This window comes from Anneissia japonica, unplaced genomic scaffold, assembly GCF_011630105.1.
Source record: "Anneissia japonica isolate Jap-2015-1 unplaced genomic scaffold, ASM1163010v1 scaffold24_len2511860_cov200, whole genome shotgun sequence".
Taxonomy (NCBI): domain Eukaryota; kingdom Metazoa; phylum Echinodermata; class Crinoidea; order Comatulida; family Comatulidae; genus Anneissia; species Anneissia japonica.
Genome location: NW_022730786.1, coordinates 219,076 through 244,066, shown reverse-complemented (window position 1 = coordinate 244,066; position 24,991 = coordinate 219,076). Strand labels below are relative to the sequence as shown.

General features: G+C 33.4%; 1 protein-coding gene and 3 long non-coding RNA genes across 4 annotated transcripts in view; 3 read left to right on the top strand and 1 right to left on the bottom strand.

Annotated features, from left to right (window-relative positions):
* Positions 1-16,171, top strand: part of LOC117115061 (ataxin-7-like protein 1) — a 32,347-nt gene extending 16,176 nt beyond the window's left edge. The window contains exons 4-12 of the mRNA XM_033258713.1: positions 716-1,104; positions 2,107-2,332; positions 5,795-5,871; positions 6,088-6,395; positions 7,772-7,946; positions 10,106-10,227; positions 10,759-11,611; positions 12,311-12,527; positions 13,338-16,171. Of these exons, the coding sequence (XP_033114604.1) occupies positions 716-1,104; positions 2,107-2,332; positions 5,795-5,871; positions 6,088-6,395; positions 7,772-7,946; positions 10,106-10,227; positions 10,759-11,611; positions 12,311-12,527; positions 13,338-13,657 (2,687 nt within the window). The 3' untranslated portion in view covers positions 13,658-16,171. The remainder of the gene's footprint in view (positions 1-715; positions 1,105-2,106; positions 2,333-5,794; positions 5,872-6,087; positions 6,396-7,771; positions 7,947-10,105; positions 10,228-10,758; positions 11,612-12,310; positions 12,528-13,337) is intronic.
* Positions 16,172-18,867: 2,696 nt separating this feature from the next.
* LOC117115127 lies at positions 18,868-22,579 on the top strand. The gene is made up of 4 exons (XR_004446492.1): positions 18,868-19,019; positions 21,094-21,170; positions 21,914-22,000; positions 22,513-22,579. It is a non-coding gene; the product is annotated as an uncharacterized LOC117115127 (long non-coding RNA).
* A 95-nt stretch (positions 22,580-22,674) lies between these two features.
* On the top strand, positions 22,675-23,089 carry LOC117115129. The gene is made up of 2 exons (XR_004446494.1): positions 22,675-22,865; positions 22,946-23,089. It is a non-coding gene; the product is annotated as an uncharacterized LOC117115129 (long non-coding RNA).
* LOC117115128 overlaps positions 22,747-24,991 on the bottom strand; it is an 8,587-nt gene continuing 6,342 nt past the window's right edge. Inside the window, exon 3 of the long non-coding RNA XR_004446493.1 lies at positions 22,747-23,388. This is a non-coding gene — a long non-coding RNA (uncharacterized LOC117115128). The remainder of the gene's footprint in view (positions 23,389-24,991) is intronic.

Here is a 24,991-nt window from a genome sequence, read left to right as displayed (position 1 = left end):
CGGAGAAATGTTCCGTTTCCGCCATCCAATTTGGCCTATTTCTTTGTATAGGCTAGGCCTAACTTCGTCTAGGCCTAGGCTAGACCCTAGTTCTACCTCGTCCCCACTGCACCACCGGCAATATTAGCTTCTTCCCCATCATAACCATCACTCTCATCACTTTCACTAGCCTACAGAAACACCATTATAATTCCACAAAAATGTTCCTGGTCTCTATCCACACTATTATCATCAAAAACATTGTGTATGTCTCGTTCCACAGTATATCACTGCTGCGCGGCCATACTGAAACTTTCAAAAATAAGTTGACATTTTTGTTTGATTTATAAAATATTTTTCAATAGAAGTTTTTTGTTTTTGTTGAGAAGTTCAAAGTGTAAGTAACCCGGATGCAAAAACAAATGAGCATCAGAATGATATATAGACAGTAGGCCTATAGAGGGCGAAATCCACGTATACTTGAATGTGTCGCACTATTGCGCCTACGACATGATAAGGGTTAAGGGAGAAAATTTAGCCTTACTGCTGTACTATATACCATTGAAGTTTTTTTTTTATCAACAAACCAAAATATATTTGAATATTATAATGATATAACATCTTACTCAAAAAAAAAAAAAAAAATGCTATATTTCTTCCCCAGGAATGGAAATTGGAAAAGGAAGTTTTGTTATCGCTAAAACATAATTTAGTTTTGATAATCTTCTTTCTGTAGATGCACGGCATAATGGTAAAGCACCGAATAGACCTCCAGAGAAGATGAAAGTCTCTCGTTCAGTCCATCCGCAGCCTGTGCCGCAGTCAAAGCATCCTCCACAGCGAGAGTCTCCTAGGACACATAACATATCAAAAGGGTCACGACCCCCACCCCAACCGCCACCTGTTGCGACTCGGGGTTTGTCAATCTCGTCACCACCACAGATAAAGGAATCGGTTGCTGTGCCGATTGTAGAACCGCAAATCTCTGTGCCTTTACCGCCGCAGCCGAATTCCGTGATGATACCGTCGCCTGTGAGTCGACCAATTAAAAATGCCAAGACTTCCCAGCTGAGTGAGCATACATGCTCACTCTTGGTCGGCGACAAACCACCTAAAGTTAAAAAGGTTAGAAGTCATACAATATGGCTTTTTTGTCTGTTTATAAACCCAAGAATGATAAATATTGTCAATTTTACAGTAGTGTTAGTTGTTCCAGCTAAGCCCTAAAATCTGGTACGTTGAATGCAATCCGTTTACAATTAAGATAAAGCTAATTATCATTTGCTGACAAGGAAATTGATGATCAGTGGGGATGATGTGACCTTCCGCATTTGCAATTTGCATGCCTTAAGGTACAGAATCCTCTCTCGGGACCCGTTACATACATACTGTGCTATTAATGGCAAATTCTAAATGTTGTTGCTCATATTTTATGGATAATATATAAAAGTTTTTCTTGTATATTATAAACTATTGATTACAGTATTCATAATTCATGCTCAATATTTAGACTTGTCCCCATGGATTTTTGTTTCTGTTTGTTTTAATGTTATTTTCTTTTCTTAGTGTTAATTTCTACCCATTATATATCTGCTTTATTGCTTGTTGTTGTTTAATGCCAAAATAAGCAGCACATTACAAATGTATTATCATGACATATACAGCATAATATTTTATAACTAGTAATTACATTTTACGTAATTATAAATACTATTGATTATTCATATTTCATGCTTGATTTTTGGACTTTTTGTCCCCATTTTACTTTTGCTTCTGCTTGTTTTTAATGTTATTTTCTTTTCTTAGTACAGTATGTTTTTACACATGATATAACTGTTTAATAATAATGTCTGTTGTTGCTTAATGCCAAAATAAGCAGCACATTACAAATGTCTTTTCACATACAGTATACAGCATTAATAGTTTATTAATTACATTTTACATTTTACAAGATTAACAGTGTTAGTTATTCATGCCCCAAAGCATCTGGAGAAGTTCATTCTAAAATTGAGTCAGAGCAATACAAATAGCTGTAGTAAGTAATGGTGACAATTGACAGTCGACCTTTTACCTTTTGACTAGATTACTTTACAGCACAATTTTTGATTTATTTTTGTATCTTGTTAGCCGGAACCAACAGTAAGTAACCATAATCAACCGTTGGTTGTAATACCAAAGATAGCTCCAGAATTGTTATGGACTGAAAATAGCTTACTTAAGGAAGTACCACCATCGCCTGTCACCCCATCAACGACGTCTGCCACCACACCTGTAAGCACACCTGTGCTCACACCTGCATCGACCAAGAAGTCAAAAAAGAAAGATTCGCCACGCAAATTCTTGCCTTTAAAGGGTAAGGATTGTTTTCATTCATTTTGAAATTAGTTTTGTTGGCTGGTTAGCTACTGAGGTAAGTTGTAGGCTGTAGGCCATTGCTTAAATTTATACTTGTCGTTTGCATGGTTACAGATTCAGATTTTACATCTTGCAAAATACGTTCTTCACTTCAAGGTTTTAGATGAAAATCCAATAAAAATTTGCTTTTTATTTTCAAATTCTTTTCTTTATGTTCAATTGGACATAAGGCTATGGTGAGGTATTTCCATCTATATTCTGGTCTCATATGGTTTACCTGTAGGCACTGTTCTTTCACTTTTAGAATGTAATGATGTAATGTAGTGGGACTTGATATAGTGCATTATACCAAAGTCTCAATGCACTTACAGATGATAATAATTATTTTAAAAAAGCAACCTATTGTAACCAAAAAAATATTTAAATGCAGAGTGAACAAACTGTGCATAAAAAACAAACATCACTGCATTGTTGGCCTACAATTTAAGACTATTGACAAGCAATGGTGGGCAGGCACATAATTAACAGATGCTCTCATGATGTAAGGCAACTATCTAGTCAAGCGTACAAGCAATACTCTAAAAGCAAAAAACTAATGATAATGATATTTGAAATTAATAGCAAGTACTGAAAAGATGCATCTTCTAGCTTGTCTTGAAAATAGCAAAGGGTGGGTGCTTCTCCCTAGAAGGTAAGCTGTTCCAGAGCTTTGGTGCTGCTACGTGAAATGATCTGTGGAGTGTGCTTGCGCAGATATACTCTATGCTGTGGTAGTGAAATTTCTTTGTAAAATGGAATGTGTTAAGGTTCATTTAAGTTCATGCTGTGGTAGAATCAGGGAGTTGGTAATTAGTCCTAAGTTTTGACAGTTGACCAATGGCAGATAGCAACTTGTCCGATAATGGAGTACTTTAGCCTAGTTTTTGCAGTATATTCATGCTCCTATTAGGAGCCTATTTTTATTATTCATTGTTCGTAGCTACCATGTTCTTGGTTGACCTGCTTTACGTTTCACTGCTCAAGCCCTTCTCAAGGTAGCTTTCTGAATTCTTTGGTCAGCCTCAGAAATTGGCCAAGCTGTCCAATCCTGCGTTGCTGTATTTCAGTGATTCAGATATATTAACCATGTTAACCTAATAAACTTTAGAATGAATAAAAAGTAATGAATTGTTTTAATTTTTTTCACTAAGTTTTCAGCTAAATAATTTCTCCTCCATATAATTGGTTTTATTGATTTATAACATAAAATTTTTATTGACAGTCAATAACTATTGAAGAAGGGAGTGAAATATATTTAAAAAACATCTGCATCGTAAAATGTCAAATATATATTGAATTTGGTAACTTGGGAATTTCATCACAATATAAAGTGATATAAAAGACTGAAGGAGAAGAAATGCAGATAAAACAACCTATTAATAAAGAGTATAAAATCAAGCTGAAGATAAGATATAGTCTCGCTTATCAATATAAAAATAAGAATCGGATTTATATTCAACAATGTTTCAAGTGTGTGGCTCTGGCCGTGCAAACTCATGAAACATCAAATTATCTGAAAAATTCATGTTATTATAATCCATGTTTCTCCTCAGACACACGCGTTATCCTTACGGCGGAAGGTACCTGGACTGTCTCTTATACACATCTAGATGTGTATAAGAGACAGAAATTCATGTGTACACTTATTTCTTTTATCCTCAGATACTAAATTTTCACAAATGTCGCTGTCATTGTATTATGCATTTTAGCATTGTTTGTTTTTGTATTATGTTTTTTAAAAAATGTGTGTACCCCAAAATTATTTTAATAAAGACAAATATGAAAACAAATATTTGTTATGAGTTTTGGTCAATACTCCATAAATTAACTGCATTCATCCTAAAATTGTTCAACTGTCATTGTCAGTATCATCTACTATGTAAAAAAATATGTAGTAATTCATATAAAAACAAGCTTGCTATACACTAGAGGGTAATAAAAGGCATTCACGCATGAAGATAATTTTCCAAATGAAAAACCAAATGTTGACTTGATGCTTGGAATTTAGGAAGGTACCCTGTATATTGTCCCTATTAACTTAAACCACCATAGTTACCCTCTAGAGACTCATTTTAACAGATTTTAAGGAGCATCCCATAATAGGTGCTTGCGATATATGATTGAATGCGAAAGGAAATAAAAAATGCATAAATTGTGAGGTCAGATTGATACTGGGAGATGAGCCATAATTTTTTATAAATGCTCTCAATAGACAGTGAACCCATTGCAATAGACAGTGAACCCATTGAGATTAACATAACCAGAAGTTGTACGTAAATAATGTCAAGGCTTGTATATTTTGTATCCAACCTTTTTAAAATGAGTCAATTATTTAACAGAGGGAATCATACTCTTGTTGGTTGTTTCTGATGGATGTTGTGACTATGGGTTAAAGTATGATTGATTTCATTAATTTCTCATTATTATTATACAAAGCACTTTTTTTCCCTGGTCATTGGGTACACATGCTTAAATTTTGCTGCTGGTAATCAGCCCAGAAACAGGCAACCCCGCCAGGTACCCATTTTATACTCCTGGGTAGAGAGAAGCAGTGCAGATAAAGTTGGGATTTGTAAAAGCAGAATAACATTTTAAAAAAAACATTTTCTTACAAAACTAATAAAATATTTAAAATTTCAATTAATATTTGTAAATGTTGCTAAGGTATAGAATCCTACACTGGAAAATCTTCCTGGCTATCAAATAACATGTTATGACATTCTGGAAATTTACATTACATATTAATATCTTGTTGTTTTATGTGAAAATAAAAATTGTGATGAAACATAATATTCCATCCATTATATATGTCTTTTTCTGGATTTAGGATAATATCAAAATTGAAATAAGACACGACTACAACCAATTTTTGAGAAACATACATGATAGATGGAATTTAAATTTTCTTCATAAATTTTATGTCTACTTGAAAACGAATTTTGAATAACATACATGGGCAAAAATTGATGTTTATCGAAGCAATCACTACTGAAATTAATTTCTCTTCACAAAAGCTTCTGTGTTTTTGGGTCTTAAAATAGATTTTGCCAGCAGCATAAAAGGTTAATTGATAGGTTATGTTGAAATAAAAACAAATAAGTTATATATAACATTGGTTGAATCCAGGAGCTCAGTGAAAGGAATAATGCCAAAGATATTCATGGCCATATATGTGTTGAAATGCTGATTAATAATCATCAAATAAATTAAAACTAAACTCAAAAAAATATATTGGTGAATAATTTACTGTACATTTGTACATTAGTTTATGGTTTATTTTCTTCTCTGTGTTGTTGTGACAACATGAGGTGCTGTCCAGAATTATTATATATTATTAAATTTGTTTTTATGGTGGTTAGTCAGGCTGGTTATCTAGACGGAGTAGTTCATCTAGGTTTGACAAAATTTTTGTATTCCTTAGATCGAGAGTATGATCCGAATAAACATTGTGGAGTGGAAGTAGAAGGTAAACCATGTCTCCGGTCATTGACCTGTAAGGTAAGAATAAAAATTAGAATCTTTTTTTGTGAAAGATTATAAATATTTAAAAAAAAGTAAAGCAAGCGTGTACTCTGGGGATAAGATCATGATAGAAATACATCATAAGTATTTGGTTTAAATTGTGGTGTAATTGTTTATTCATTATTGTTTCACTATGTTGCATATCAAATTATCTGAAAAATTCATGTTATTATAATCCATGTTTCTCCTCAGACACACGCGTTATCCTTACGGCGGAAGGTACCTGGACGGCAAAAGCCACTGGATGAGCTCCTTGCGGAACGGAAGGCCATCAATGCCGTGCATTACCAACAGACGCATGGCACAAAGCACTCACCTAAGCAAGCATCAGGCTTTCATGAGGTCACTCCCCAGATGGCCTCCACCATCTCAAATTTACATGTCACGCAAACTTCCTCGCATGCAATTGACCGACTTCACTCAGTGCCAAAGACGCCACCAAAAATGCCATCAACACCTCGTCCACCGCGCCCACCTGACCTCGGTGTCCATCCTGTTAAGTAAGTTTTTATTGAGGTTTCTTACAAATAATGTTTATGTATCATCATAAACTCAAAAAACAATTGTTACCTTAAAAAAAATTAAATAATAAACAATTGACCACTATAAAAATTGCTACAAATTTAGAGAATACATGTGTATAGAACATAAACAAAATTATCAATAGTTTAAAATCACCAAAAACAGTTTTCAAAAATTGTCTTGACATGGAAGAAACTATCGTATAAGACAACATATTTTTATTGCAAGAATACTAGTTGTTGTAGATATTATCTTCTTTAGAACAGAAAAATTTGTAGTGCAAGGCTTATTGCTGAGGTGTGATAAAAATTTATGTTGTCGTTATTTCAGAATTTTATGTGTTTTATCCTCAACATTTTAAAATCCACTATGTCCTAGTTCACTTGAATTTATGCACTGCAATACTATCAATTTCCGAATCTATCTACTGCCTACATTTCTACAAAATATTGAGTGGTAAACGCATAAAGGGGATTAATAGAATAGCTTCCATTTCTTCAAGCGCCTCAACTCTGTGGCCACACTAAGTGTTCATATTTTTGCCAGGAAATCTCTTAATTTCGCCCAATAATAATAATAACGTATCCAGCTAATCTATGTCAACAGGCAGTCATTAAACTGGCATAGTTTCTACTAATATCAAAGCTCTTTGCTTAATTCACTAACACGTTTTAGAAAGAATTTGTTAGTAATCTGATAAAATTATTGTAGTTGTGATATTTTTCTAAAGAAACTAAGTGCACACTATAATAACTTAATGGAATATTTCCTCCTCAAATCTATCGGATCACACAGTTATAGGTCTTTGTCATTTGATTGGTTGATTTTGTATCATGTGATATTGGTTATTTATCCCATTTTGTCACTCATGGAAATTTAGTTCCACCGTGTATTTTTACTTCCATCCGTGCATTTTCATTCTATCTGTTTCACTCCATTGCATGACACCTATGCTATGATATGACTTCAACTTAATACAATATTTTGATTGCTTAAAAGGGTAGTTTTTATTCATAAAAATATCAAATGACAGGAATTTCCATTCAGATAAAAGGTAGATTTTTTTTCATTAAATATCAAATGACAAGAATTTAGGTGTGTTGTAAAACAAATAATGAATATTTTTTATTTGCGCTATTGAAAGAATGTTTTCATGAGTTGAAATATTCACTGTTACATTCCTGCCTCGTTGAATGAAACAACTCATGAAAATGAAAATATTCTTCGCATTGCACTTATAATTTTCATTATTTGTATAATATACTTTTCTGTTACCTTTCTTTTTGTCAAACAACCAAGCCATTAATTCTTACTTTGTTATCACTCCCAATACCAAAATATATTTTGTTCACAGGCGTTCCCACCCTCATTCAGCCCCTTCCACCCCTACGTCCGCAGACCATAAAAACCTTGTAAGAGCTGATTCAGGAGGACGGGTCAGTGGTCTTTCTGTTGATGCCCAAGATGATTTGGGAGAAATCGGTTCAGATTCTCACATATGTACTTACCAACAACCTAAACCTATAGCTGTAAGTATTTCATTTCTTCCTAATATTTTTCTTTCTCTTTTTTCATTAAGTATTAATGTTAGTTTGTCTAAAAATATATTCATGTCAAGTTAACAATTTTAAAGATTTATATGAAAGCGGTTGGCGCAGTGGTTGTACCTCAAAGTCGCAAATTTGAGGTGTGCGGTTCGAAAGAATGAGTGGCAAGCTCCCCCCTCCCACAGCCATGCACAGTCTTGCGTAAGCACCACAAGAAAGAGAGGTGGGCCTGTGAATCCTGAACTTCAGCTTTCAAACTTTACCTTCAAATACATTTTTTCTCTTGATAATCCAGCTCTCTCTGCTATTTAACATGTTTCAGTAACCTTCACTTGAATATTATACTGAAACATGCAGCTTAAACAAAGCATAGTAAATACACTTCTTTTTTGGTTTATCAAGTGTTATTAATTTAACCAAACTGTTTTCCATGAAACCAGATTAAATTCTTTAAGAATAAACAAATTATGATAATTGGTAGTAAAATATGTGCTGTAATTTGGTTTGATTGAAGGACTATTGCTTATATATTGCATAGTTTTTTTAGCAAGAATAATTAAACTGTCGTCAGCAGAATTCAACAAAACAATTATTGTCATCTGCATTAAGTGCACATATTATGTTCGATGAACAGTGATTTCAGCTAACAGTTACAATTTCCCAGTTCTGCATACTAATGTTTCTTGACAGAGATTTATATCGCTACTTAGTAATCCTGTCAGGTTGTTAATGATCTGCTCTCATTTGTGTTTTTTTAGTCTTCGCATTTGTTCATGTTGCTTTACCTAAATAAATCAAATAAACTAATGAGCCTGTTGAAAGTGTAGCGTAATTGAAGGATAGGTCTACTATTAAATAGTTGTTTATCTACTTTTTTCTCTGATAAAATGCAATAAAATAAATACTTTTTTCTAAAAATAAAAACATGGGTGAAAAGGACAGGTTCCTCTACAATTGACACATGATTTGTTATTATAGCTGTCTGCGGAATTCTTTATTAAAAACATCATTCAATCAACATTATTTATAAAGGTGGGGCTATAAATGTACCACACCTATAAAGAGTCAAAAATGTATTTTTAAATCTTCAACCTCGTGAGTTCTTTTAAAGATATATTTTCCCATGAACTATAGAAAACAAAAATCATAAAAATTTATTTTAAAAATAACTTTCTCATGTTTACCGCAATTTAATTACAAAAAGTACAGAAATAATAAACACTAGAAGTGTTCTAATGATATTTATCATTATATTTATTATAAAAAATTGATTACTAAATTAATAAGTCAATTTCAAAATTGATTTTTAGGATTAAAAAAAAAATTGTATTTAAAGTCGATCATTGATTAGTTGTAAAATAATTCGAAATGTTTTTGAACTTATTTTGTGAACATTTTTTTAATCTTTATAATGTTGAAGTTGAAAGGAAACAATTGTGTTTCCTGTGCATAGTTATGCTAGCGTATGCATCAGCGATTTTCTATTGATCTTTGTCTTATCTCATCTGCATATAAATTGTCTTTGTTGATGGTTGATATCTACTCTTTTATTATGTTTCCAGAAATTAGATTTATGTACTTTTTTTTCAGCAAGTCTTTTCTTAATATTTAATGGGAAATATCTTAATTTGTGCTTATAGGAAAATTATTGGGGTAGTATAACCCAAATTTGAAGGTCATTTTTTTATATTTAAGGTTAATCCACAGCAGTTTTTTTTTTTTTTGTTTTTTTTGTAGCACAACTAAAATTAACTCCACTCTCTAAGCCTCATAATAAGGAGACTTATGGTAGTTTATAATGAAGTCCAACCTGTAATTGGCGAGTTATTTACTCTGCTGGATGTTTTCAAAAATCTGAATCAAGAGTAAACTGTATGATCAAATTTTCATAAGTCCTATCCAGACTATCAAATTTTGTTTGAGAAAGACATGTGACATGCCAATTATGGTGATGATGACATCACATCATGACTATATATGGGCATACAACAGTTTTGATAGTGTGGACAGAGCTTAATGTGGCAGACAGCGTACTTTATTCCCAGCTTCATTGTAATGAGGAATTTAAAATCAAAATTGCAGTTAGGGCTACCTTCTGAAATATTGTACTAAAGTAACTTTTATTAATGTATTTCTTTTAGGTTTGTCACTATGGTGCTCATCAAATCGGTCGTGGTGTTTACTTGTTTGATCGAAGACTTCATTCTTTAAGGTCATCCCTTAAAGCTCTGATTGACAAACAGTTAAACCCCCCACCCGCCAAGTGAGTATATCCGAGATTTGCTCAGTACTGAATTTCCTTGTCTATAAGCCCACCTCTTAAATCTTCCTAATATTTTAGTCATTGTAAAAGAATGCTTCATCAATGTAGAGGCAAATTTGCCCATTTGGAGAGGTTTGTATTGGAAATTCTATGCCATGTATGCCTTAGATTAATTCTGAAAGTATACAATAAATGTTGAAAATGAACCAAGTAATAAAAAGATTGCATTACGATTGCATAAAACTCCTAGCTGGGCCTAGCACTTGTCTGATCTTTGGGTATAATGTTTTCTTCCAAACTAGACCAATTTCTTTGTGTCTTCTCACATGGTTGTTTGTGCCTTCTCACACAGTACTAAGTCATAGTACTTATAAAGTAGAGTTTGATATCAGGGGGTATTTCCTGGAGGTTGTTGGTTGATACTTCTAAGGGGCCAGCAATTGGTGTCCTCAAGGGGTTGGTAAAGTTGACTTATGTACTTTTCATATAGTTTGATAATGCTACATTTTGATATTTTTGACTTGTTTTCAGGAAAGCATGTGCATCGTCCTCATTATCAGGACGGCCAACAACTAGTTTATCAACGTCCAGTATACCATCAAAGAGCTCTGCAAATACTAGTAGTATGGTGTTGAATCAAGTGGCAACGCCGACATCAAAAACGACGTCAAAGACAATTTCTAAATCTAGTCATCCAAAAAGATCGAAAACAATCTCGAAATCAATACGAGCCGCTGCCGGCTCGGGAACCAGCACGCAGACCAAGGTTACGAAAAGCCAAAAGAAAAATGCAACGTTAAGTACCTCAACTAGTGCCACGGCAACAAATGCTAACCAGCTAATTACCAATGCGGCCATCCCGATTGGAGGAACATTACAGCTCACTTCGGGCTCCTCTACTACGCCTTTTTTAGTCACGACCAATGGCTTGCAGAACGCTGAGTATATTGACACAAACTTGCTAGGAGTCGATTCGACTATGAATTTAATTGACCAGTCGGGAAATTTGAAAAACCTGGTGGTTGTGACAAACATTGAACCGAATGTGAACGGTGGCCAACCGAATAAGGTCAATCAAACTCGAATACCATTTTTCAAAGCCATTGCTGGTAATACACCAGTGTTATTACAGAACATGACGGTGGACAATGATGGTAAAATGAATGTTAAATCAAGAATAAAAAATAATAGCAAGTTAAAAGGAAGTAGAAAAGGCAAGCCTGGATTGGCAATTCATGGGGGTGTTATAGTGAGTCCAAGTCTACTTCAACAGCAACAACAGTTAGTCAGTCAAGTGAAACAGGATGGTACAGTTCAAGATCTGCGAGGATTTCAAACAGCACCAAGTCCTGTGTCAAAAGCCAATAGTCCCCAAATAAATCAGGTTAGTTATCCAAAATGCCTTCACAAATTGATTTATTTAAATTTATATATCTAAAATATCATATTTAAAGATTGTTAATTGTTAAAATCCTGTAAAACCTTCAAACTTTCTGTTACAATATTCAGTTCATTTACGGAAATCGAACAATCAACTTCCAGTTAGACTCGGATTAAATAAATTTTTACTGATGAACAAGATTTTTTTTTACTATAAGTATTCTTATATTTACTTCCAGTAAAGGTCTTCAGCAATATAAAGCTCTATCCAGACTTGTCAAATTTTCTTTGACAAAAAGCTGTTCTATGCCCATATAGTCATGACGTGCCTATATATGGTTATGATGTGTCGTCATGACCATATTTAGGCATGTCACATGTTTTTATCAAATAAAATTTGATAGTCTGGACAGCTTAAGAATGCTATTGTACGTCTGTTAATAACCAACAAAAAACTTTCCTTGATATTTCTAATTGATTGTCAAGCTCGTTTTCCATAGAATCGCTTACCCTATCGGCGGCAGTCTCCGAAGGTTGTCTGGAAGGTTAAATAAACGCAGACGAATCAGGGTGCATTGCTAGCTGCCCTGACGCAATCTTGAAGGAAACCGAGCTTAAGCAACTCAGATTTGGAAATTTATTTCAGTTAATTACTTTAAGACAAACAGTAATGTGAATTGTATATATTTTCCTTTCTTTCAAGGGTTCTGCGAGTCCTCACATGTTATCACCTATACCCAATGGAATCATTCCGTCTACTAATGTAAAACCATTCCTAGCAACTTCAGTCAGTAACCCACAGCAGCAACAGCAGCCCACGACAATTGTCCAACAGAGCCCATGCAATACATCCCCACTAGGGCCGTTAGTTCCTGAGACATCTTCCACTACAAATTTTACCGCGGTGCTTTCTCAATCAGGTAGTTTTTCTTAAGTTTCTTCTATTCACTTATCAGCTCATTCATATTCATTGGCTTAAATATAATTAATGTTTTTTAATTGAAAAGATACAAGAATGGATGGCAAAAAGGGTAAAAAAAAAAAAAGAAAGAAAATTACAACACAAAAGACCTAGCCTATGTTCTCACACCGCAGCTAACGGTTAGCAGAATCCGGATCCTGCTAACCGTTAGCTGCCATGTGTCCATACTAAAAAATCTCAATCCAGATACCAAGAATATGATGATCGAATCACTGGCCAATAAGAAACTGAGAATTGTAAACACGTACATGTGATTGGTTGATGATAGAAACGTGCTCAACTTGCTAACCGATAGCGCTGGCTAACCGTTAGCGGTATCGGATCGGGCGTTCTCACACAGGTGCTAACGGTTAGCGCTAACGGTTAGCTCCCAATCCGGATACTAGTGCTCTTGTGAGAACCAGGCTAAAAAATAATATTTATATGGTATTCATACTTATAATAATTATTGATAATAATAAGATGATAATATAAAATGCAGGATTTTAAGGTATAACATAAATACTTTGTATATTTTTATCAATTATTCATGAGTCATAGATAATCATCAATAATACAGTATGCCATATCATTTTCTTGGCCCATTGCTTAATGATCTTTTGATTGATAAAATTTAATGAATAGATATGGTTGGCGCTAGTGTAAAATTCTTAGTTTTCTTGTATGCTTTATGAATTTCCTATTGCCAAAGTTTCCCTTGCTGTGTGTACAATCAATTAATTTGTATTTATATTATTTTTTTTTGTAGGCAAGGTGCAGTTTGTTGCAACTAGCAAATCAAATTGTAGCCTGGGAAAGCCATTGACGAACCAACCCTCCATGCAACTGGCCCAGCAGATGACGCTAGGCCAAGCATCGCAACTACAATCCCAACAACTCATGGCAAACCTTATCACAACCACGCAACCTGGAAAACCGTTGCACATCAACAACGCACTAATACAGAACCATGCAACCGCGCTGCCAACAGTAGTCCAGGGCAAAGGGTCGTCCGGTCTCACCTTAGCTTTCAACCAGCAGCCAATATTTCTTCAGGGACAGAATCTAACAGAACACCAGCAACAATGATAAATACTTATTCAAGAAAATAAAATAGTATTATTTGATCACATGTACTCTTGATCACCTGATTAGTCACATGACTTAAATAAGTATTATGATTATCAGCATCTGTATTTCAGTGTGATCGGGGATCTAAATTTGGTTGGCATCATCCATATTGGATGTGTGTGAAGTCAAGACAATTTCAGTTCACACTGAATTCTATCCTGCTGAAAATACAAGAATATGATTCTCTTCCTACTGACTAACCGTGTGAATCAATCACTGACAAACCATAGGATCAAGGCTTTAAAACATCAGCCACTGACTAATCATGTGAATAGGGCTTTAAATGTCAGCGTCTGACTAACCATGTGGACAGGGATTTAAAATGTAGATCACAAATGTGCCTTCACTGATACTTATTTAGGCGACAGAAAACAATTAGACATGCACTACAAGTGTGAACATTTCTTTGCATTAAGACTTAAAATTGTAATTTATTTCTTCATTCAGACACTTAATTTTATTTAGAGAAGAAAATTATAAAAAAGAATGAAATATCACAATATCCAGTCTGGCTTGTTATAAGAACTTTTTCTTGTACATTTAGCAGGGATGTATGCAATGGTATTTTTTTTTTATCAAGTGCAATGTAATTTTACACACACCCCCCCCCCCCCCCCCCCCAAGAACGGTTTTCTCCTCAAACTAGAAATGTAGGCTCGTAAGTAACCAGGTGAATCCTCTTTCAATGGAATTAAAAATACGTATTTTGGATATCTATTAAAAGAACTTGTGGGACCACCTGCCTCCACCATGCATGTTTTAAATTGATTCTCCTTATTACTCAAACTGGTTACGGGCCTGAAATAGGCCGCTCGTCTGGTATTCTTGGATTTCATTTATTAATTATGCTAGTGCTATTACAAGTTAGAACAGTATTACATGGGTGTTGATGTAAAGCCATTCTGGGAAACTTTTTTGATAAATATGAGTGAATTTGATTCAGAAATATGATATAGTTTAATGGAAATTATAAATGAATATGGAACAGTTGAATAGTTGTAGTTGGTACAGCTGGTAGAAATGATATTGGACTTATGATCAAAATATCACTAATAACATTATTAATATTCTCTTTGAGTACTATACTGTTTTACTGTTAATTTCTAATTTCTAAATCAAATTGGTTTTTTAATGATATGTAATGATTATTGTATACTCAGGTTTTTATTTTTTCAAGTTTAGGCAACAGAAGTCCCTTAAATCTTGGATCATTCTAATGTTTTATCTGTTTTTCCAATTATACTAAAGAAGCTGTATGGGACATATGCTGCTTACCAATTTTATAACTATCTGATTTTATCAATAATTGTATCAACAGTACATGTGGAAATAATATCTGTCAGACTTCATTTAGAGTACATACCTCGATCTTTATATGATGCTGCCCTCACTTGCCCATTATGTCATGAGCTTGATAGCTCAAGAGGGCAGTGTTTATCAGAAGCTAGTTGCTAGGGGTTACAGCTTCCCATTACATACTGGTGCTGGCTATCTGAAGCCAGAGCAATAAGGTGATATGAAAGCAACATTATTATGAATCTTGAGTTTCATAGACAATTTATTTATTTTATTGGTTGATGCGTTGCAGAAGAAAATATGCAATTATTAATACAAGTTTCTCAATTTTCTATGTTGAGGGAAAAGTTTCCATGTGTGTTTGTGTTAACAGAGAAGAAAAATAATGGTGATAAGTACTCAAATATTGTTTAGTTCAGTATTTAAAAGAATGAAGAGTTTCCAAAAAATGTAGGTATATTGATGAGGTCATGACCTATTTTTTGACCTTTGAACTATGCTTATAGAAAAACAAGCTTCCAGTTTTTACAGTTGGTTTTTAGTATCGGTGTTGAATGAATTCGATACATATATAACTACTGAAAATATATTCGGTTGCTGACTTGTGTAAGTTAAATTTATTGCAATTTTGAATAATCTTTAGGAGGAACCCATATTATTTCTTTCTATTGTGCATTTTTTCTATACAACTTTTTCAGAGAATGTCTGAAATTAATTTTGTTATTCAAAGAAAGAACAATCAAATCGTGTATTGTATAGGTTGAGAATTTAAAGAAGAAAATTTATGTTAATTTGCGATGAGAGTATAAATGTTTACACGGCACGGAATGAGAAATGCTCAATTTTGTTCATTCTGCAAACTCAATGTGTATGTTTCAATTCAATAATAAAATGTCAAAATATTTAAAGAAATTATCACAACTATTTTTTTTTGTATTGTGATTATAATTACAGTTAGACTTGAGATATTGTTAGAATTTTGTCTTTGTACATAATATTCAAGTTGGTTTTTTGCAGTTCTGTCCAAGCCAGAATGGATAGACGCTAAATTGTTTATTTATTAAGGAATTGTTACAGTGATGATGATGGTGGACTCCACGTGTATGCAATAGTGGAGAATGATTTTTCTGTATAGCTTGGATACGTACTAGAAAATAAATTCATATGAATCTATAACCGTAGATGTGTTGCATATTCCCATACAATATAGATATTAGACTTATATACATTATAAATGTATAATGCATATGTATTATATATATATATATATATATATATACATTATAAATGTATATGTAATGTATATATTCATATGGTTTTCTTCATACTAAATTTAATATATAAACATCCATCCATCCAATATAGACTTATATACATATATTTAGACATATATACATTATATACATACGTGTATATAATGTATATATACATTATATATACATTATTGATCCATAAATACATTATATATACATTATTCATGTATATGTAATCTATATATTCATGTATGAAAATTTATTTTATAATATACAATTACTGTACAGTATAGTCAAATTCTGAGGACCTTATGGAAAATAGAGGCCAAGTGAGCCATTATTTTCCGAAAAAAATTTCATGAAGCCTGCAGGGCTGAAGGCGATTTTGTTTTGTCTGCAGACGGATTGTGTCCAGTGCTCCCGGGGAGTGAAGACAGATTCATCGGTTACCGGTGTCGTAGTTGTCCAAAATGCAGTGTGTGCTTGTGTTTATATGCTATGGTGATGTAATATATAATCAATGGAAAGTTCGCACAATTTCTGCTGTTTACAGAGAAACGTAACTTTCTCAAAGCGCACCATTATGTCGCGTCCAAATCTTAATAATAATCGTTAATATCAGTTCTGATCACCAATGGACAATCAGGGACCTCGATGAAAACACCATGCTGTGCCTTCGAGTGAACACACTACCACTCTATGTTGATGTTCAAAATCGTGCAAGTTTGTGTGTGTCAAGTTTTGGTGTTTTTGTGTGTGTTTTTTTTTTTTTTGGGTGTTTTTTTTTTTTTTTTTTTTGTGTGCGATATATCTCAAATACTGCTGCACAGACATAATTGAAAATAACAGGGAGTGTTACGTATAACCCAATAAAGAAATTATTAAATTTTGGTGACGGTCTGGAGTAGCGTGTAAATGTGAGGACCACATAATGGGATTTAGGAGCAAACGTCCTAGACAAGATATTTCAAAAACTAAACAATTGATATTAATGAAATATTTGAAAATTTTGTCTTGTCTCGAGCAAATATTTCAAAAACTAATCAACTGATATGAATGAAATTTCCGTGAAAGCTTAACCAAGTTACAAGGAAGAAATTATAAAAGTGTTGGTGACGATTGAAATTTGGGTGTGCATTTGAGAGTCAAAAAGTTGCTCTTACTTTTATTATTATTTTATTATTATTATTATTATTGTTATTATTATTATTATTATTATTATTAATATTATTATTATTATCGTAAACACGATAAATCTCGTGCTGCTAGTGTGAAAACTTCTCACGTTTTTAAATTTTCTATATGGATAATTGCATTTTTGTTTTATATCAATCGTTATCGTCGTGTGTATACAGGGTTTAACTCTGTATAAAGTGATGATTTGGAGTCTGTTCAGAAATGATTTTGCAGAATTGTTCTGGGGCGGCAGTATTTTTCCTATACCACCGCCGCCCTCGATTAGACAGATTCTGTGATCGTCCGGAAGTTTAAGGAGGACTGTCTATGTACAATATGGATAATATCCCCCCTGATACTCGTTCTAAAGCCACGAATAGAAATCCGAGAAATGGTAGTACCACTGCAGAACTGAACGTTTTAAAAAAAATCTACCTTGCCGTTTGTAATTAACAATGACTTATGTTAAACCTTTTTGATTAGTAAATAACGTCCAATGATAATTAATTTGGTTTTTGTTGATTGGTAATTTTGTACTGTATTTTGATATAATTTCGTTTTTTGTGAACAACTTTTAAATATGTGTATAGGGCCTAGGGGCCTATATATATTTCTGTCGATCGTGTGATTTTATATTTGTTTCGTATTTTTTCATGACGAGTGATTATTTTTTAAATTTATGATGCAATAAGAAAATAAATAAGATATAAAAATTAAAATTGTAACTTTTTCTCTAAATTTTTATACATATTATCCCATCAATTTAATTAGAAAATAATGTGACTCCCTACCAAATGTAATTACTACTTTTAGGTACAATAGCAATAGTGTACAGTACATTGACCTTATTATTTGTTTTATGTATATTTAATTAAATTACAGAAAGTGTGCAGTCCAATTTTTATGTAATTTTTCTAATTTGTATATTATTTAATTAATTCAATTTTATTAACTTTTGCATGATTAATTATTGAAAATTTTATCTTTAAAATTTATGTTAATTATGTGCTGTATGTGGGCTTTTTGTGATTCCCCTTGTTTTTTGTCCATTTTGTGAATTTTGTATATCAATTTTAAGAGTGTGTTTTTAATAACTTTTTAATGTGAAACTGCTATTGTAAATTGACGTAATAAGATTTTATGCTGCTATGTCAATTTGTTTTTCTGAATAAACCAGAAATAATTGAATGACTGAATGAAAAAAGAATTGAAGAAAAGCATATAAAGATGAGGAGCGGCTTATAATTGTACCGAAAGTTGTTAATAATGATAATCGCTCATTATTATATTTTACGTGTATGTAGTAAATTTGGGGCACTAGGCCTAATCCTCAGAGTTCAAGGTGCCAAGCCTATATAACGTTTAATAATTCGTTTTATAGAGACGCCAATGGCGTATCGTACATTAAGCCTCGTGACGTCACTTCAGGAGGTAAACAAGCAATCGGGATTGGTGTGGCAGCATGGTGGCAGGTATGCGAAGATTGCTGGGCATAGAAAGTTGATATTTTCGTAAAATCCCACTTTTTGTACGGCTCAACATCAAGATATGGTGTGTTCAATATATAAGGGACCTACGGTTTGAATTTGGTTAAGGTAGGAGCTTATACCATGGAATACTATTCAACTAGTCTAGGCCCCTGGCAGTACCAAGTATAGTACAAGTAGTATACTCCGAATCCTAGCTACAGCCTACAGTAGGCCTAACCGATTTCATACTGTAGGATGAAGAAGGCCTTGGGCCTAGCCTACCTGTATGATAAGGGCCTAGTCCCCTCTCGTCATCTCACGATGATTCTAGGTGGCAAAACTACTTGCTAAACAAGAAAACAAATTTTATTTTTATTTATATTTTCCCACCCTCTTCTGGCGATCTTTGAAACTATAAGTTCGCGAAACAAGGAATAAAGAAAGTCTCTTACTACTAGAAAAAATTTAAAACTATGAGTTATTGTGGTTCCAAAATTACTTGGCTAAGTGGAAGCAAAATATATAAATGTCACAATAAAACAATGCTACTGTATATTACATTTTTTATAAGGGGCGGGGCCATTATGGATTGAGAGCACCAGGAAATCTGGGGCCCAGGTTGAATGAAACTGCTGAACCTGCGGTAGTTACGCCACTGCCGCTTCCAATGGGTTAAGGCATAGAAAGATAAGATTAAGGCTATGAAATTACTGAGGCGGGCCGAAAGTGGGGTTAATCAAGATAGTTCTACCCTAGGGGGTCCAGGGGAATTCCCCTATGAAATATTTGTGTTCTAGGCCCCTTAAAATAACCTCAGAGGCGTTTTGGGTGATGAATTTTTTTATCAGTGTCATGTCATACTGTATGCAGGAAGCCTTATACACAGGTATATACGGTAATGCCAGACAATTTATAATACAGTAGTTAAAATGCAAATGTCGTTAAAAATTAATTAACTATCACGTTCAGTCAACTCTTCAAGTCTTGTGTTTAAAAGAGGGAGCAAATAAATATAAATAAATTTGCCTTCCTCATGATTTACACTACAAAGATTACATAAACCACCATATACTCTGCTGTTCAAAGTGAGGGCGTTAAAGCGAAGTTAAAATTTAAGTGCCACATCTTCAATATCCGATTTGTCTAAAGTAATTTTCTATAAATTAAAATTTGGGAAATGTTATTACAGTACTCTCAAGGTCCCCTCAATTATTATTAACATTATTTTCTTTACTCTATTAAAAATGTGCTTTACCCAACATGTAAATATATTGCCACGACTCTAGGTCTTCAGATTTACATTGATAAAACATTAAAAAAATACATTAAGAAAATAAAAAAAGCATGTCTTTGGGATCACATTGAAAAGTTTTGTTCAACAATATGGTTTCATTTTTAAATAGAGGGATTTAGCGATGGGTGTCACGTGACACAATATTCTCAACAACCTAATTGTTAGATATACTTGCTTATTTACGGATATGAAGAGGTTTAACCGGTAAAATAATGCAAAAGTTTATTTCGTTTTTCTAGACGATCGCTTTACACGTCCTTGCTTCTACAGCGCCACTAAAATAACTCATTGGGATTGGGAAACTACAGCGCCACTAAAATAACTCATTGGGATTGGTAATTAAACTTAAGAATTTTGCCTTAATGTTTTTCTAATGCTGTAAAGGATACTGGCTGCAAACATTAAGATTTTTCGACAAATTTTAGGCCTAGGCCCCTGCACATCTACGGCATGATTAGGTATGCATGATGGTCTTTGACCCGCGAACTACGCTGCGATATTAGGGCCAGCTAAGGTTTATGAAGGATCACTTGAATTTCTAAGCATACAATCCAAGGAGAACGCTAGGACAAGTAAATAAACTCTATTTTGAACAATCGTATTGCCTTTCCTAGTTATTTACTTCTCGCGTTAATAGTGGGTGGTTGTTTTCGCAACCATAACATCTTTTCCTGTGCTATCACAATGTAATGTTTTTCATGTATAAGCAAGTTAGGTCACATGACCACCTATAAACAATCATCGCTAAATCCCACTCTTAAACAATTAAAATATTTAACCTATAAGCCTAGGTTGTTGCATTCTATGGTTTTGAGCTTCACTACAGTAAATATAACATTGTTTCACTTTCAATGTTTTTTATTTAATCCAGAATTATTATTATTATTATTTATTATTAATTTACAGAGTGTTAAGAAGCAGTGGTGTTTATTTTCATGAAGAGTATATAAAAATTGGTAACAACACAAGAATACCAGATGCTGGTAAGTGGAAAGATATTTCATTTTTTCAATATGAACAAAATCCCACTGAATTATATGATCGAGTGGTATTGGGTGAAGACAATTTAATTTCTTGTTTGAACAAGGTATCCTTTTGTCGAAATTTCATGAAGATAAGCCTATAGTCTAATAGTGATGTTAGAGACAAGGACATACCGACTATAAATTGACAAAGATAAAAAAATGTTAAGTAGAGGCACAATGTATGCATAAAGACCGACCTTTAAATGGTAAGATTAATTTAAAAATAAGCTTAGATTAATCAGGGGTCCCAAGTTGAAAGAAGTCATTTCTGGTTTCTGGGTGATCTACAGTGGCTGATCCAGGAATTCAAAATAGGGGATTGGTGGGGGCAGGGACAGATGTAGCATATAGGGTAGGGATAGGAAAATTTATTTATTTATTTATGATTATGGTACATCTAGATTGCCAGAAATGAGACTCCCATGCAAATTTTGTTTCCTTTTTCCTCATTTTTTTTTAATAATTTGGAAAAAAATTAGGGCCTCCCTTTGAATCCTCCACTGGCCCAGTGGTTGTGACTTTTTGTGACTGAATTTTTTCCAAAAGTAAACAATGTCATTATTGTTTTTGTTTTTTTTTGTAGCAAATTTTGGACACTATTTATCAGAGGTCAAGCCTACACGTTTTCTAATTTGACATTGAATATTCCACTCCAGTATTAAATATGAGATTTTTTATATTTAATCGTGTTTATTTTATAGAGTGGTATGTTGGCAAGCAGGCAGATAGACATAGTGACAAGTTAAGTAGCAGTGGTGTTGAGCTTAACGAAAAATGCTTTGATTCTTGTAAGTGGAAAGATTTTTTTTTTTTAATTTTATAACTACATTTTTATGAATGAGTTTAATTCTTTTTCATGTGTATGTAGTGATTTTTTTTTAAAGGAGCATCCACCCATCAGTAACCAGTTTAATAATTTTTATAATTTCTATCCTACCTTTTTCCATTCGTGCGGTATCACTGTAAGTGATACACTAACTTGATACTTCAGTGATATACACTTGGTATCATCAAACATTTACAATCTCATATTTGAGTTTGCGATGCTTTAATGTGTAATGCACAAACAGGTGGTAACCTTTCCAAGAAAGGTTTGTACAATAACCAGGACAGCCTTGGGTTGTATTATAGTCAAGTTTTATACAGCTGATATTGGTGTTGAAATGATGAAAAGTTATTTTGTGTATAATTTTTGTTAATAAATGAAAATATTATTTAGCCATTAATTAAGAAGTAATTAAATTAATAAAAGTCTTAATATTTGTTGTTTAATTCCATATCATTTCTTTTTTTATTACAGTTCATTTATTTGCATATTCCACCAGACCAGCAGTCCTCATTACAAGGCAGAGAAATGATGAATATTCCCAGAATAGGACTGAACAATTTACACTAAGTCCAGAATAGGACTGAACAATTTACACTAAGTCCAGAATTTCAACTAAGTCCAGAATAGGACTGAACAATTTAAACTAAGTCCAGAATTTCAACTAAGTCCAGAATAGGACTGAACAATTTAAACTACTGTAAGTCAAAATAGGACCAACAATTTACACAAGTCCAGAATAGGACCAACAATTTTTCACTAATTTACACTAAGTCCAGAATTTTAACTAAGTCCAGAATAGGACCAACAATTTACACTACTGTAAGGTCTAGAATAGGACCCAACAATTATACTAAGTCCAGCATTTTAACTAAGTCCAGAATAAGACTCAACAGTTTACACGAAGTCCAGAATAGGACCAACAATTTACGCTAAGTCCAGAATCAGACTAACACTAAGTAACTTAATATATTATACCACAAACCTGACTTGACAAACAATCCATAACCACCAATTTTATGAATGAACAATAAATGTCTATTGCAGTGAAGATGTCTTACAATCAGTGTATGTAGCAAGATTCAAACAAATTGGTCTCTATTTCCCACAATTCTCGATCAACATTTGGCTTTCCACAGTTCACTTGCTTCATCTCAAAATCTGACAATTCATTTCTAGGCTCAACCTTCTGTATAACAACTTTGGTTTGCCACAGTTCATCTGCTTCATTTATACTTGGCGAGCTTCCAACTAATCGGTCTACCCATTATTCATCTGCTGTACGCTGACAAGCTCCAACTGAACGCTAGTCTTGACAACCCACAAAAAATCTCCTCAACAAGCGTTCTCCTAGAAAATATACAGAACAAGAACTACATAAACTGTCTCTTATACACATCTGATGTGTATAAGAGACAGGTGATATACACTTGGTATCATCAAACATTTACAATCTCATATTTGAGTTTGCGATGCTTTAATGTGTAATGCACAAACAGGTGGTAAACTTTCCAAGAAAGGCTTGTACAATGACCAGGACACCCTTGGGTTGTATTATAGTCAAGTTTTATACAGCTGATATTGGTGTTGAAATGATGAAAAGTTATTATGTGTATAATTTTTGTTAATAAATGAAAATATTATTTAGCCATTAATTAAGAAGTAATTAAATTAATAAAAGTCTTAATATTTGTTGTTTAATTCCATATCATTTCTTTTTTTATTACAGTTCATTTATTTGCATATTCCACCAGACCAGCAGTCCTCATTACAAGGCAGAGAAATGATGAATATTCATTGCAATTAACTTGAAACTGCAAAACTCAGTAAAACTGCAGAATTGACATCAGGTGAACAGCAACTTCTGAGAGGCATATATATCTTTCAGCGGGGCCAAGGGTGGTGGGTGGCGCGTAGGTTCCACGGCAGCCGATCGCCTATGATAGGCGATCGCTTCCGCTTGGATCCTCCCTACTGTCTTATTGCGCGAGATGCTGACGAAATTTTCCAAAAAAGTTTCGTTAAGATTTATTGGATTTTATGTATTGTCTGAAATATAGTACACTACAAATGAGTTGTAGTACAATGAGAATGTCTGAAATACAGTACGCTACAAAAGAGTTGTAGTACAATGAAAATGGTGTTGCAATCAGTTTTATTCAACATTGTGTAACTTTCAACTAAGTCCAGAATAGGACTCAACAATTTAAACTAAGTCCAGAATTTCAACTAAGTCCAGAATAGGACTGAACAATTTAAACTAAGTCCAGAATTTCAACTAAGTCCAGAATAGGACTGAACAATTTACACTAAATCCAGAATAGGACTGAACAATTTACACTAAGTCCAGAATTTCAACTAAGTCCAGAATAGGACTGAACAATTTACACTAAGTCCAGAATTTCAACTAAGTCCAGAATAGGACTGAACAATTTAAACTAAGTCCAGAATTTCAACTAAGTCCAGAATAGGACTGAACAATTTAAACTAAGTCCAGAATTTCAACTAAGTCCAGAATAGGACTGAACAATTTACACTAAGTCCAGAATAGGACTGAACAATTTACACTAAGTCCAGAATTTCAACTAAGTCCAGAATAGGACTGAACAATTTAAACTAAGTCCAGAATTTCAACTAAGTCCAGAATAGGACTGAACAATTTACACTAAGTCTAGAATAGGACTGAACAATTTAAACTAAGTCCAGAATTTCAACTAAGTCCAGAATAGGACTGAACAATTTACACTAAGTCCAGAATTTCAACTAAGTCCAGAATAGGACTGAACAATTTAAACTACTGTAAGTCAAAATAGGACCAACAATTTACACAAGTCCAGAATAGGACCAACAATTTTTCACTAATTTACACTAAGTCCAGAATTTTAACTAAGTCCAGAATAGGACCAACAATTTACACTACTGTAAGGTCTAGAATAGGACCCAACAATTATAC